The 12,500-nt window shown below is 54.0% G+C and overlaps 2 protein-coding genes across 2 annotated transcripts in view; one reads left to right on the top strand and one right to left on the bottom strand.

The window, feature by feature from the left end:
• The window catches only part of ano7 (anoctamin 7), a 23,624-nt gene extending 17,494 nt beyond the window's left edge, over positions 1 to 6,130 (top strand). Inside the window, exons 16-21 of the mRNA XM_056611982.1 lie at positions 280 to 410; positions 1,331 to 1,536; positions 2,343 to 2,485; positions 2,569 to 2,659; positions 3,641 to 3,760; positions 4,567 to 6,130. Coding sequence (XP_056467957.1) covers positions 280 to 410; positions 1,331 to 1,536; positions 2,343 to 2,485; positions 2,569 to 2,659; positions 3,641 to 3,760; positions 4,567 to 4,704 — 829 coding nt within the window. The 3' untranslated portion in view covers positions 4,705 to 6,130. The remainder of the gene's footprint in view (positions 1 to 279; positions 411 to 1,330; positions 1,537 to 2,342; positions 2,486 to 2,568; positions 2,660 to 3,640; positions 3,761 to 4,566) is intronic.
• A 3,192-nt stretch (positions 6,131 to 9,322) lies between these two features.
• relb (v-rel avian reticuloendotheliosis viral oncogene homolog B) overlaps positions 9,323 to 12,500 on the bottom strand; it is a 13,104-nt gene continuing 9,926 nt past the window's right edge. Inside the window, exons 11-12 of the mRNA XM_056612380.1 lie at positions 10,702 to 11,037; positions 9,323 to 10,650 (exon numbers count right to left, since the gene is read on the bottom strand). Coding sequence (XP_056468355.1) covers positions 10,475 to 10,650; positions 10,702 to 11,037 — 512 coding nt within the window. The 3' untranslated portion in view covers positions 9,323 to 10,474. The remainder of the gene's footprint in view (positions 10,651 to 10,701; positions 11,038 to 12,500) is intronic.

Below are 12,500 nucleotides of genomic sequence, written 5' to 3' on the forward strand. Positions count from 1 at the left end.
CGTTGAACCTCAGTGTGTGAGTCTCTGTCTGTCTGTCTGTCTGTCTGTCTGTCTGTCTGTCTGTCTGTCTGTCTGTCTGTCTGTCTGTCTGTCTGTCTGTCTGTCTGTCTGTCTGTCTGTCTGTCTTTCTTTCTGCCTGTCTGTCTGTCTGTGGGGTCTGTACCTCACGTCGTCAGCGTACAGACGGAGGCAGATCCAGCTCCATCTCATCAGAAGTTCTGGGGCACCTGAAGGCTCTTCTTCGGTTGACCTCTGACCTCACATGACCTCCCCTGACAGGAAGCTGAAGGGCTGGTGGCAGGCCAGGAAGGGGGAGGAGGGCGGGGGGCAGAAGGAACCCCCGTTGCCGTGGGAGACGGACTACCAGCTGTTGGTGTGTGAGGGGCTGTTCAGCGAGTACCTGGAGATGGGTGGGTCCCAACACTCTTTGATTGGCTCCCTTTGAGGCTCTCTGTGATTGGCTGAGTCTCTGTAGCTGATTGACAGTGTTAACGTTGAGGGGAGGGGCATCCTATACCTCCGATCCCACCTTTATCTCCTCCTCCTCCCCCTCCCCCTCCCCCCTCCTCCTCCTCCTCCTCCCCCTCCTTCCCCTCCTCCTCCCTCCCCCCCTCCTCCCTCTCCCCCTCCTCCTCCCTCCCCCCCTCCTCCCTCTCCCCCTCCTCCCCCTCCTCCTCCTCCTCTCCTCCTCCTCCCCCCCCTCCCCCTCCTCCCTCTCCCCCTCCTCCCTCCTCCCTCTCCTCCTCCTCTCCTCCTCCTCCCCCCTCCTCCCTCCTCCCCCTCCTCCCTCTCCCCCTCCTCCCTCCTCCTCCTCCTCCTCCCTCTCCCCCCCCTCCCCTCATCCCCCTCCTCCTCCTCCTCCCCCCCCTCCCTCTCCCCCTCCTCCCCCTCCTCCCTCCTCCTCCTCCTCCTCCTCCTCCTCTCCTCCTCCCCCCCCTCCCCCTCCCTCTCCTCCTCCTCCCCCCCCCTCCCCCTCCTCCCTCTCCCCCTCCTCCCTCTCCTCCTCCTCCTCCTCTCCTCCTCCTCCCTCTCCCCCTCCTCCTCCTCCTCCTCCTCCCCCCCCTCCCCCCTCCTCCCTCTCCTCCTCCTCCCTCTCCTCCTCCTCCCTCCTCCTCCCTCTCCTCCTCCTCCTCCTCCTCCCCCTCCTCCCTCCTCCCTCCTCCCCCTCCCTCTCCCTCCTCCTCCCCCCCCTCCTCCCTCCTCCCTCTCCTCCTCCCCCTCCCTCTCCCTCCTCCTCCCCCCCTCCCCCTCCTCCCCCCCCTCCTCCCTCCTCCTCTCCTCCTCCTCCCTCTCCCCCTCCCCCTCCTCCCTCCTCCCTCTCCTCCCACAGTGCTCCAGTTCGGGTTCATCACTATCTTCGTGGCGGCCTGCCCGCTGGCCCCTCTCTTTGCTCTGTTCAACAACTGGCTGGAGGTGCGTCTGGACGCCCATAAGTTTGTGTGTGAGTACCGGCGGCCCGTGGCCGAGCGCGTCCCCGACATCGGCATCTGGTTCACCATCCTGGAGCTCATCTCCCACCTGGCCGTGCTCAGCAACGTAGGTACACACACACAGACAGGCAGGCAGACAGACAGGCAGGTAGACAGGCAGACAGGCAGACAGGCAGGCAGGGAGACAGGCAGGTAGACAGGCAGACAGGCAGACAGGCAGGCAGGGAGACAGGGAGACAGGCAGGTAGGGAGACAGGGAGACAGGCAGGCAGGCAGGCAGACAGACATTGAGGGAGGGAGACAGGCAGGTAGACAGGCAGGCAGGCAGACAGGCAAGGAGACAGGCAGGGAGACAGACAGACAGACAGACAGACAGACAGACAGACAGGGAGACAGGCAGGGAGACAGGCAGGTAGACAGGCCGGCAGGCAGACAGCGAGAAACAGATAGACAGGCAGACAGACAGGCAGACAGACAGACAGACAGACAGGGAGACAGGCAGAAAGGCAGACACACAAAGAGGAAGACACAGGTATGGAAACGACAGGGAGACAGACAGACAGACATGTAGACAGGCAGACAGACAGAAAGGCCGGCAGGCAGACACAGATAGACAGGCAGACACACAGACAGGCAGACAGGGAGATAGATGGGTAGGTAAACCGACATGGAGACCGACAGTGAAACAGAGAGACAGACATCATCCAGACCAGAGAAGGAAACATGTAGAGCGTTCGACCAGAATGAGAGACTGACTGTGTGCGTGCGTGCGTGCGTGCGTGTGTGTGTGTGTGTGTGTGTGTGTGTGTGTGTGTGTGTGTGTGTGTGTGTGTGTGTGTGTGTGTGTGTGTGTGTGTGTGTGTGTGTGTGTGTGTGTGTGTGTGTGTGTGTGTGTGATGTGTGTGTGTCCAGGCCTTCCTGCTGGCCTTCAGCTCCTCCTTCGTACCCCGGCTCCACTACCGCTGGACCCACGGCGGCAGCCTCGCAGGCTACGTCAACTCCACCCTCTCCTACGCCCCTCCCAACGCCACCAGCCAATCAAACCCCGTCTGCAGGTCTGAAGCCCCGCCCCCCTCCAGGCACACACGCCCAGAAACTCAACTTTATGTTCCCCATACACACGTCCTTCGTGTTGCAGGTTTCGCGGCTACAGAGATCAGACGGGGAACTTCCTGCCCGAGTTCTACCAGCTGTTGGCTCTGAGGCTGGCCTTCGTCATCGTCTTCGAAGCAAGTTTACATTTATACACCATCAGGCCTGGAGACATGTCATTAAGGAGCAGGTAGGGGTTAGACAGTACAGAGACAGGTCATTAAGGAGCAGGTAGGGGTTAGACAGTACAGAGACATGTCATTAAGGAGCAGGTAGGGGTTAGACAGTACAGAGACAGGTCATTAAGGATCAGGTAGGGGTTAGACAGTACAGAGACAGGTCATTAAGGAGCAGGTAGGGGTTAGACAGTACATAGACAGGTCATTAAGGAGCAGGTAGGGGTTAGACAGTCCAGAGACAGGTCATTAAGGAGCAGGTAGGGGTTAGACAGTACAGAGACAGGTCATTAAGGAGCAGGTAGGGGTTAGACAGTACAGAGACAGGTCATTAAGGAGCAGGTAGGGGTTAGACAGTACAGAGACAGGTCATTAAGGAGCAGGTAGGGGTTAGACAGTACAGAGAGGTCATTAAGGAGCAGGCAGGGGTTAGACAGTACATAGACAGGTAATTAAGGAGCAGGTAGGGGTTAGACAGTACAGAGACAGGTCATTAAGGAGCAGGTAGGGGTTAGACAGTACAGAGACAGGTCATTAAGGAGCAGGTAGGGGTTAGACAGTACAGAGACAGGTCACTAGGGAGCAGGTAGGGGTTAGACAGTACAGAGACAGGTCATTAAGGAGCAGGTAGGGGTTAGACAGTAGAGACAGGTCACTAGGGAGCAGGTAGGGGTTAGACAGTACAGAGACAGGTCATTAAGGAGCAGGTAGGGGTTAGACAGTAGAGACAGGTCACTAGGGAGCAGGTAGGGGTTAGACAGTACAGAGACAGGTCACTAGGGAGCAGGTAGGGGTTAGACAGTACAGAGACAGGTCACTAGGGAGCAGGTAGGGGTTAGACAGTACAGAGACAGGTCACTAGGGAGCAGGTAGGGGTTGGACAGTGCTAGGGGTGGTGTGGGTGGAGATGGTCTAACAGGAGGCTGCTCCACCTCCCTCCAGCACGTGGTGTTCCTGAGTGGCCGTGTGATCGACCTGATGGTCCCTGATGTCCCAGAGGAGGTGGAGACCAAGATCAAGAGAGAGTTCTACATGGCCAAGGAGGCTCTGGCAGAGCACCAGGTAACAGGACTGGTCTGTCCTGTGTCTCCTCCACTGGTTCTACTGGTCTGTCCTGTGTCTCCTCCACTGGTTGATACTGGTTCTACTGGTCTGTCCTGTGTCTCCTCCACTGGTTGATACTGGTTCTACTGGTCTGTCCGGTGTCTCCTCCACTGGTTGATACTGGTTCTACTGGTCTGTCCGGTGTCTCCTCCACTGGTTCTACTGGTCTGTCCTGTGTCTCCTCCACTGGTTGATACTGGATCTACTGGTCTGTCCTGTGTCACCTCCACTGGTTGATACTGGTTCTACTGGTCTGTCCGGTGTCTCCTCCACTGGTTGATACTGGTTCTACTGGTCTGTCCTGTGTCTCCTCCACTGGTTCTACTGGTCTGTCCTGTGTCTCCTCCACTGGTTGATACTGGTCTGTCCTGTGTCTCCTCCACTGGTTCTACTGGTCTGTCCTGTGTCTCCTCCACTGGTTGATACTGGTCTGTCCTGTGTCTCCTCCACTGGTTGATACTGGTTCTACTGGTCTGTCCGGTGTCTCCTCCACTGGTTCTACTGGTCTGTCCGGTGTCTCCTCCACTGGTTCTACTGGTCTGTCCGGTGTCTCCTCCACTGGTTCTACTGGTCTGTCCGGTGTCTCCTCCACTGGTTCTACTGGTCTGTCCTGTGTCTCGTCCGCTGGTTGATACTGGTTCTACTGGTCTGTCCGGTGTCTCCTCCACTGGTTCTACTGGTCTGTCCGGTGTCTCCTCCACTGGTTCTACTGGTCTGTCCTGTGTCTCGTCCACTGGTTGATGCTGGTTCTGGTTGCGTTGCAGTCGGCCGACCGGACGCTGATCCCGGGGCAGATGGAGCTGGGCTGCGTGCGCCAGCGGGTGACGGACGCTGTCCTCCAGGGCACGCTGGTGAACCTCCTCCAGTCCTACTCAGACCCGTCCCGGGACCCCTCCACATGAACCCCCCCTCCACACACCGCCAGGACGCACACAAATAAACACAATGCATCAATATCCCTCATATGCAGAACTCTGGTCTTTCTTTGCTCCAATTTCTCCCCCTGGCCTACTGGCTCCACCCACTAACCCTACAGCCCCTCCCACTCGCATCGGAGCTCCTCCCTCCTTGCGCCATGGATAACATCGATTAAGGTATTGGAGGAAATGCAAAACAGTAGATGACATCATTAGAGACAGCAGATGACATCGTTAGGGTAAGGATTAGGGTTCTGTTTTAGGGTTAGGGTTCTGTTTTAGGGACACCAAAAGGAAAACGAGGATAGCTTAAATAATACATCTTGGAAGTGTGCGGAGTGCAGAATCTATTGTTGCCGTTCGTGCCAGTTTCCCACTAGATGGCACCAGAGTAGCAGCGTGTTACAATGCTTTATAATAATAGGACAGTTATTAAAGGGAAATTACCTCAAAATCGGTTGGTTGCTACGATGGTCAGGGTGTTTTTGAGTCACAGGCCTTTTAGACCGGGTGGATGTGAAACTGATGCAAGAATTGCAATCAAAGAAACACCCTTTCACAAATACCGGATTCCCAACACTCATACAGTATTCATTTATGATTCTACCGAAAGAAGAACTCTGCAAATGCTGTTTCAACGGAAAGGGGAGTGACACTCGTTATTGAACGATAAGAAACATCAACATTAGGTAATACATTAAGGAGGTATATGTTAATGTGAGCCTGGCTCAGCGATCCCTGATTGGATTTACTGAAAAGATACAAAAACACTGGAACTTGAATATTGGAGCTATACAATTGTTTTATCTCATTTTTTTTTATGGTAGCTATATTATATACATATATAACGATATATATAACTATATATCTATAGCACTATACAGAGACTACAGCTCTTTTTAAACGGAACCTCAAAACCCATCTCTTTAAAAGAGCATCTAGCTAAACTTTCTTTGAGGTTCCCCTTTTAATAGTTTTTTGTTATTTTTTTTCTCTGAAGCACTTTGAGATTCTTGAATATAAAGTGCATTATAAATAAAATGTATTATTATATGCATATATAAAACGAATTATATCTATATCAAAAGTATTGTGTGTATTAACATATTTCAGAAGCAGGCCTAAGGTCGGGTTAAGCAGCAGTAACATAATATCGTATATTTGACTTGTATGAACTCGCTAAGTGCTTCATTCAGCTCCATTGCTTCCAGTGAGTTCATTGACTCCTTCAGTTGGTTCGCTCCGGGAAAGTCCGCACCGGGCTGGGTTCCAAACGGCAAGTGGCTCATATGGTTTGTGTGTGGTTTCCTGTTAACTGACAAAAGCTACTGCAGACACATATCCAGGCGTTACCACAGGTCCAGGCATCTCTCTGACTGATTGTTGAGGTCTACTGACACACACACACACACACACACACACACACACACACACACACACACACACACACACACACACACACACACACACAGGCACCCAGACACAAACACACTCACACACACGTACACGCACACACACACACAAACGTACACACGTACACACACGCAGGCAACAGACACAAACACACTCTCTCACACACACACACACACACACACACACACACACACACACACACACACACACACACACACACACACACACACACACACACACACACACACACACACACACACTCTCTCTAGTTGGGTACTTTCTGTGAGTGCCAGTCTGAATCCCTTTCCTCTGAATTTAAATAAAACAGGAAGGGATGAGTAGTGATGAAATATGAATGAAAAACGATGGCTTTGACTATCTATTCTGGGGAGCTGTTTGTGGCAATTTCCTGTTTTGAAGTCAGTCCAGCGTTATGACACAAACCGGAGGGCTAATAATCCTCCAACGGAAAATATAATTTTGCAAATGTTTGTCAAAATAAGTAGAAATATTGCCCCACCAGTAGTGAAATCATATTTCTTGAATTTAAATATGAAACAGCTCTACCAATAAACACTTGGTCTACGACAGCATCTTTAACGATGGCCGTTTATTAAATGAGTTGAAGTATTCATTGTATTATATTATAACAGGAACTTGATACCACCCCTCAAATCCCATCCAGTCATGACGTGGCACCCGGTATAACACACACACACACACACACACACACACACACACACACACACACACACACACACACACACACACACACACACACACACACACACACACACACACACACACACACACACACACACACGGTGTGATACATCTCCATCATAGGGTAATTCCAAAATAGGGGCACATTGAGATCACTTTAGTGTTCTAGTCCCCCTAGACCGGGGACTCCCCGTCAAACCGCCATCAGGTCCCTCAGAGACCCACAGACCGCCGTGCGTGAGGGCGGGCCCCCACCAACCCCAGAACCTCCCCCAGGCCTAACGACCCTCCCCTCCTAGACGATGGTGTTAAATCATATGTAACGCTCAACATGTATTTATAATATAGCATAGAACAGTGCAGCTCTGTGTAGTACAGTACTGTATAGTGAGTATAAACCGTTGTGTATGTACTGGAGGGGACACCATTAATGTCACCAACATTTATCAAATGATCCAACGGACATGTGGACCAAAAAAGCAGGGGCTTTAAATTAAAATATGGAAAGATATGAATTAATCACTTCTCTGCCGTCCAACGTTACAAATGAGGGGACAGATCTGCGAGTGGACAAGAGTTTACTGACAACAGAACCCCAACCCTTAAACAGAACCCTAACCCTCAAACAGAACCCTAACCCTCAAACAGAACCCTAACCCTTAAACAGAACCCCAACCCTTAAACAGAACCCCAACCCTCAAACAGAACCCCAACCCTTAAACAGAACCCCAACCCTTAAACAGAACCCCAACCTTAAAACAGAACCCCAACCCTCAAACAGAACCCCAACCTTAAAACAGAACCCCAACCCTCAAACAGAACCCCAACCTTAAAACAGAACCCCAACCCTCAAACAGAACCCCAACCTTAAAACAGAACCCCAACCCTCAAACAGAACCCCAACCTTAAAACAGAACCCCAACCCTAAAACAGAACCCCAACCCTCAAACAGAACCCCAACCTTAAAACAGAACCCCAACCCTCAAACAGAACCCCAACCCTCAAACAGAACCCCAACCTTAAAACAGAACCCCAATCCTAAAACAGAACCCCAACCCTCAAACAGAACCCCAACCCTCAAACAGAACCCAAACCCTAAAACAGAACCCTAACCCTCAAACAGAACCCCAACCCTAAAACAGAACCCCAACCCTTAAACAGAACCCCAACCCTTAAACAGAACCCCAACCTTAAAACAGAACCCCAACCCTTAAACAGAACCCCAACCTTAAAACAGAACCCCAACCCTCAAACAGAACCCCAACCCTCAAACAGAACCCCAACCCTAAAACAGAACCCCAACCCTAAAACAGAACCCCAACCCTAAAACAGAACCCTAACCCTCAAACAGAACCCCAACCCTAAAACAGAACCCTAACCCTCAAACAGAACCCCAACCCTAAAACAGAACCCTAGCCCTTAAACAGAACCCCAACCCTTAAACAGAACCCCAACCCTAAAACAGAACCCTAACCCTTAAACAGAACCCTCACCCTTAAACAGAACCCTAACCCTAAAACAGAACCCCAACCCTAAAACAGAACCCTAACCCTAAAACAGAACCCCAACCCTCAAACAGAACCCCAACCCTCAAACAGAACCCCAACCCTTAAACAGAACCCCAACCCTAAAACAGAACCCTAACCCTAAAACAGAACCCTAACCCTAAAACAGAACCCCAACCTTAAAACAGAACCCCAACCTTAAAACAGAACCCTAACCCTAAAACAGAACCCCAACCTTAAAACAGAACCCTAACCCTAAAACAGAACCCCAACCTTAAAACAGAACCCTAACCCTAAAACAGAACCCCAACCTTAAAACAGAACCCCAACCCTCAAACAGAACCCTAACCCTAAAACAGAACCCTAACCCTAAAACAGAACCCCAACCTTAAAACAGAACCCTAACCCTAAAACAGAACCCCAACCTTAAAACAGAACCCCAACCCTCAAACAGAACCCTAACCCTAAAACAGAACCCTAACCCGTGCACCCAAACCAAACGGGGTGAACGGGGAGAGTCTCCCTGACTACCGAAAGGCGGGACCTCTCTCACCAGGGCTCAGCTTCCTGTACCCTTCATTAAAGAGATGATTGGCCCGCAGGATACAGAATGATGTCAATCACGTTGGCCTCGTTTTGGATTTGGATTTATTCACCTCTATTTGTACATAACATTCACAGTGCTCACACACGTTGTGTTTAGATGGTCGTACCAAAGCTAAAACAGGAGATATATTAAGCAGAAAGACACGTTTCACATGTGATGGGCGGAGCTTAGAGAGGGGCTGTGTGAACACATTTCAGCCAATGATGAAGTTAAACCACGCTGGATATTATTAGTTTGTTTCCTGTAGCAGAAGCCCTCATCCCTCCTCCCCTCCTTATCCCTCCCCCTCCTCCCTCCCCTCACCCCTCCTTATCCCTCCCCTCACCCCTCCTTATCCCTCCCCTCACCCCTCCCCTCAGGGGAGCAGAACGGTTACCCTGCCGATCGTAAACAGACTGCATTTATTCTGCCCTTCTCTAACCAGTGGCCGCTCAAAGCTCTCTACAATTACTGCCTCCCCTTCACCCATTCATACACACATTCACTCATTCACCCACCGAGGGCGGGGTCCCCAAGCAGGTGGCAGCCAGCCCGTCGGGAGTGGACCACGTTGAGGCCTTGGAAGGGCTGCAGGACTATGAGTGGTTGAATGGACGGATGAATGAATGAACCATGCCTATTCATCTGCCTCGTATCTTTAATACAAAACACATTTCAATATTCACCAGAGGGAATTAATGCAGTAACAAGCGCAGGACCACTACTTACATATCAAGAGACATAATCTAGAAATGAATGCATATAGGAATACAAATATCTAAAAGGCATTTCATTTTTTACCAAACATAATTTTACAACAAAAAAAGGATTACTTCACGTGTAACGTCGAGTATCATTCACTCATTCACATCTGATTCAGCCCACGTCCATCGTACCACACCTGTCGGTCTCTCTCCACCTGTCGGTCTCTCTCCACCGGTCGGTCTCTCTCCACCGGTCTGTCTCTCTCCACCGGTCAGTCTCTCTCCACCTGTCGGTCTCTCTCCAGCTGTCGGTCTATCTCCACCTGTCGGTCTCTCTCCACCGGTCGGTCTCTCTCCACCGGTCGGTCTCTCTCCACCTGTCGGTCTATCTCCACCTGTCGGTCTCTCTCCACCTGTCGGTCTCTCTCCAGCTGTCGGTCTCTCTCCAGCTGTCGGTCTGTCTCTCCGTTCGTAGCAGCAGGGTTCTGGTGGCGTGCGGCTCTTCGTTTGTGTTCACCTTCTTGGCGTGGCAGCCGTTAGCTGAGGCTACGTCTGTGGTGCTGCTGGCCCTGGGCGTCATGGCAACGCAGGGAGCAGCGCCGACAGTTTGGAATGTGATCCGGCCCCGGGGCCTCAGCCTTGTCCAGCAAGACCTTCAGGACGTCGTGACCCATCGCAACGTTTTAACATCCTCTAAAATGTCCCCCGCATCGAATATTCACACAAGAAGGAACCGATCAGCCAATCAGTCGACGGGAGCGGCCCGTCTCCATAGTAACAGTCTCAAAACTCCGGGGGTCGCGTCGCCAATGTTCAATGTCCTCTCATAGGTCCACCTCTGTCTTCACCTCCACCTGACAGGCCCCGGGCCCCTGGGGGGGGTCGGGCCCCTGGGCTGCGGGGTCCGGCTGGCTCTCGCTCACCATGTGGCTGAAGGACAGGTCGCTGTACTGGGTGAAGTCCTGGCCGTACGCGCCGAAGCCGCCGCCGCCACCGCCGCCGCCGCCGCCGCCGCCGCCGCCGCCGCCGCCGCCGCCGCCGCCGCCGCCACCGCCGTTGTTGCTCATCCCCTCCATGTTGCCGTAGTTACCGGGGGGGGCGGCGTCGGGGTCCAGGTTGAGCCCCGGGTCGTACAGCAGGGCCTGGAAGTTGGGCGTCTCCAGCAGCTGGGAGAGCAGTTCCTCGTCAGTGAGGCCGTAGCTCTGGGCCAGCAGGTCCATGTCCTGGTGGTCCCCGTAGGCCGTGTCCCCCAGGGCGGAGGGGTCGGGGCGGGCCGCCGTGGCCGGCAGCTCCCCCCCCATGCCGTCGGGGACGGGGGGGAACCCGGGGAAGGTGTAAGGGCTCGACAGCTCCATGGCCGCGCTGTGGGAGGAGGAGGAGGAGGAGCCTGACGGGGACAGAGGAACACGAGGTCGGGTCAGAGGTCGGGTCACAGGGTGGTGGTCAGAGGGAGGTGATCAGAGGGAGGTGGTCAGAGGGAGGTGGTCAGAGGGAGGTGGTCAGAGGGAGGTGGTCAGAGGGAGGTGGTCAGAGGGAGGTGACCAGAGGGAGGTGACCAGGGGGAGGTGGTCAGAGGGAGGTGACCAGAGGGAGGTGACCAGAGGGAGGTGACCAGAGGGAGGTGGTCAGAGGGAGGTGGTCAGAGGGAGGTGACCAGAGGGAGGTGACCAGAGGGAGGTGGTCAGAGGGAGGTGACCAGAGGGAGGTGGTCAGAGGGAGGTGACCAGAGGGAGGTGGTCAGAGGGAGGTGACCAGAGGGAGGTGGTCAGAGGGAGGTGGTCAGAGGGAGGTGACCAGAGGGAGGTGGTCAGAGGGAGGTGGTCAGAGGGAGGTGGTCAGAGGGAGGTGGTCAGAGGGGAGGTGGTCAGAGGGGAGGTGGTCAGAGGGAGGTGGTCAGAGGGAGGTGACCAGAGGGAGGTGGTCAGAGGGAGGTGGTCAGAGGGAGGTGGTCAGAGGGAGGTGGTCAGAGGGAGGTGACCAGAGGGAGGTGGTCAGAGGGAGGTGGTCAGAGGGAGGTGGTCAGAGGGAGGTGGTCAGAGGGGAGGTGGTCAGAGGGGAGGTGGTCAGAGGGAGGTGGTCAGAGGGAGGTGGTCAGAGGGAGGTGGTCAGAGGGGAGGTGGTCAGAGGGAGGTGGTCAGAGGGAGGTGGTCAGAGGGAGGTGGTCAGAGGGAGGTGGTCAGAGGGGAGGTGGTCAGAGGGAGGTGGTCAGAGGGAGGTGGTCAGAGGGGAGGTGGTCAGAGGGAGGTGGTCAGAGGGAGGTGGTCAGAGGGAGGTGGTCACAGGGAGGTGGTCAGAGGGAGGTGGTCAGAGGGGAGGTGGTCAGAGGGGAGGTGACCAGAGGGAGGTGGTCAGAGGTCGGGTCAGAGGGAGGTGGTCAGAGGGGAGGTGTTCAGAGGAAGGTGACCAGAGGGAGGTGGTCAGAGGGGAGGTGGTCAGAGGGAGGTGGTCAGAGGGAGGTGGTCAGAGGGAGGTGGTCAGAGGGAGGTGGTCAGAGGGGAGGTGACCAGAGGGAGGTGGTCAGAGGGAGGTGGTCAGAGGGAGGTGGTCAGAGGGAGGTGGTCAGAGGGAGGTGGTCAGAGGGAGGTGACCAGAGGGAGGTGGTCGGAGGGAGGTGGTCAGAGGGAGGTGGTCAGAGGGAGGTGGTCAGAGGGAGGTGGTCAGAGGGAACACTGGGGGTTGGGGGAGCTCAGGCTGCGGTTTGCTGATGCTTTGCTCCCCCCACCTCAGAGATCACATCCCCCCTGTCCTCCACAACCTCCACTGGCTCCCAGTTACATTTAGCCTGGTCCTACCAGTCTCTCGTACTTCATTTCATTTGCACAGAGAGTCTGGACCTACTCAATTGACTAA

This window comes from Gadus chalcogrammus, chromosome 16, assembly GCF_026213295.1.
Source record: "Gadus chalcogrammus isolate NIFS_2021 chromosome 16, NIFS_Gcha_1.0, whole genome shotgun sequence".
Lineage (NCBI taxonomy): Eukaryota > Metazoa > Chordata > Actinopteri > Gadiformes > Gadidae > Gadus > Gadus chalcogrammus.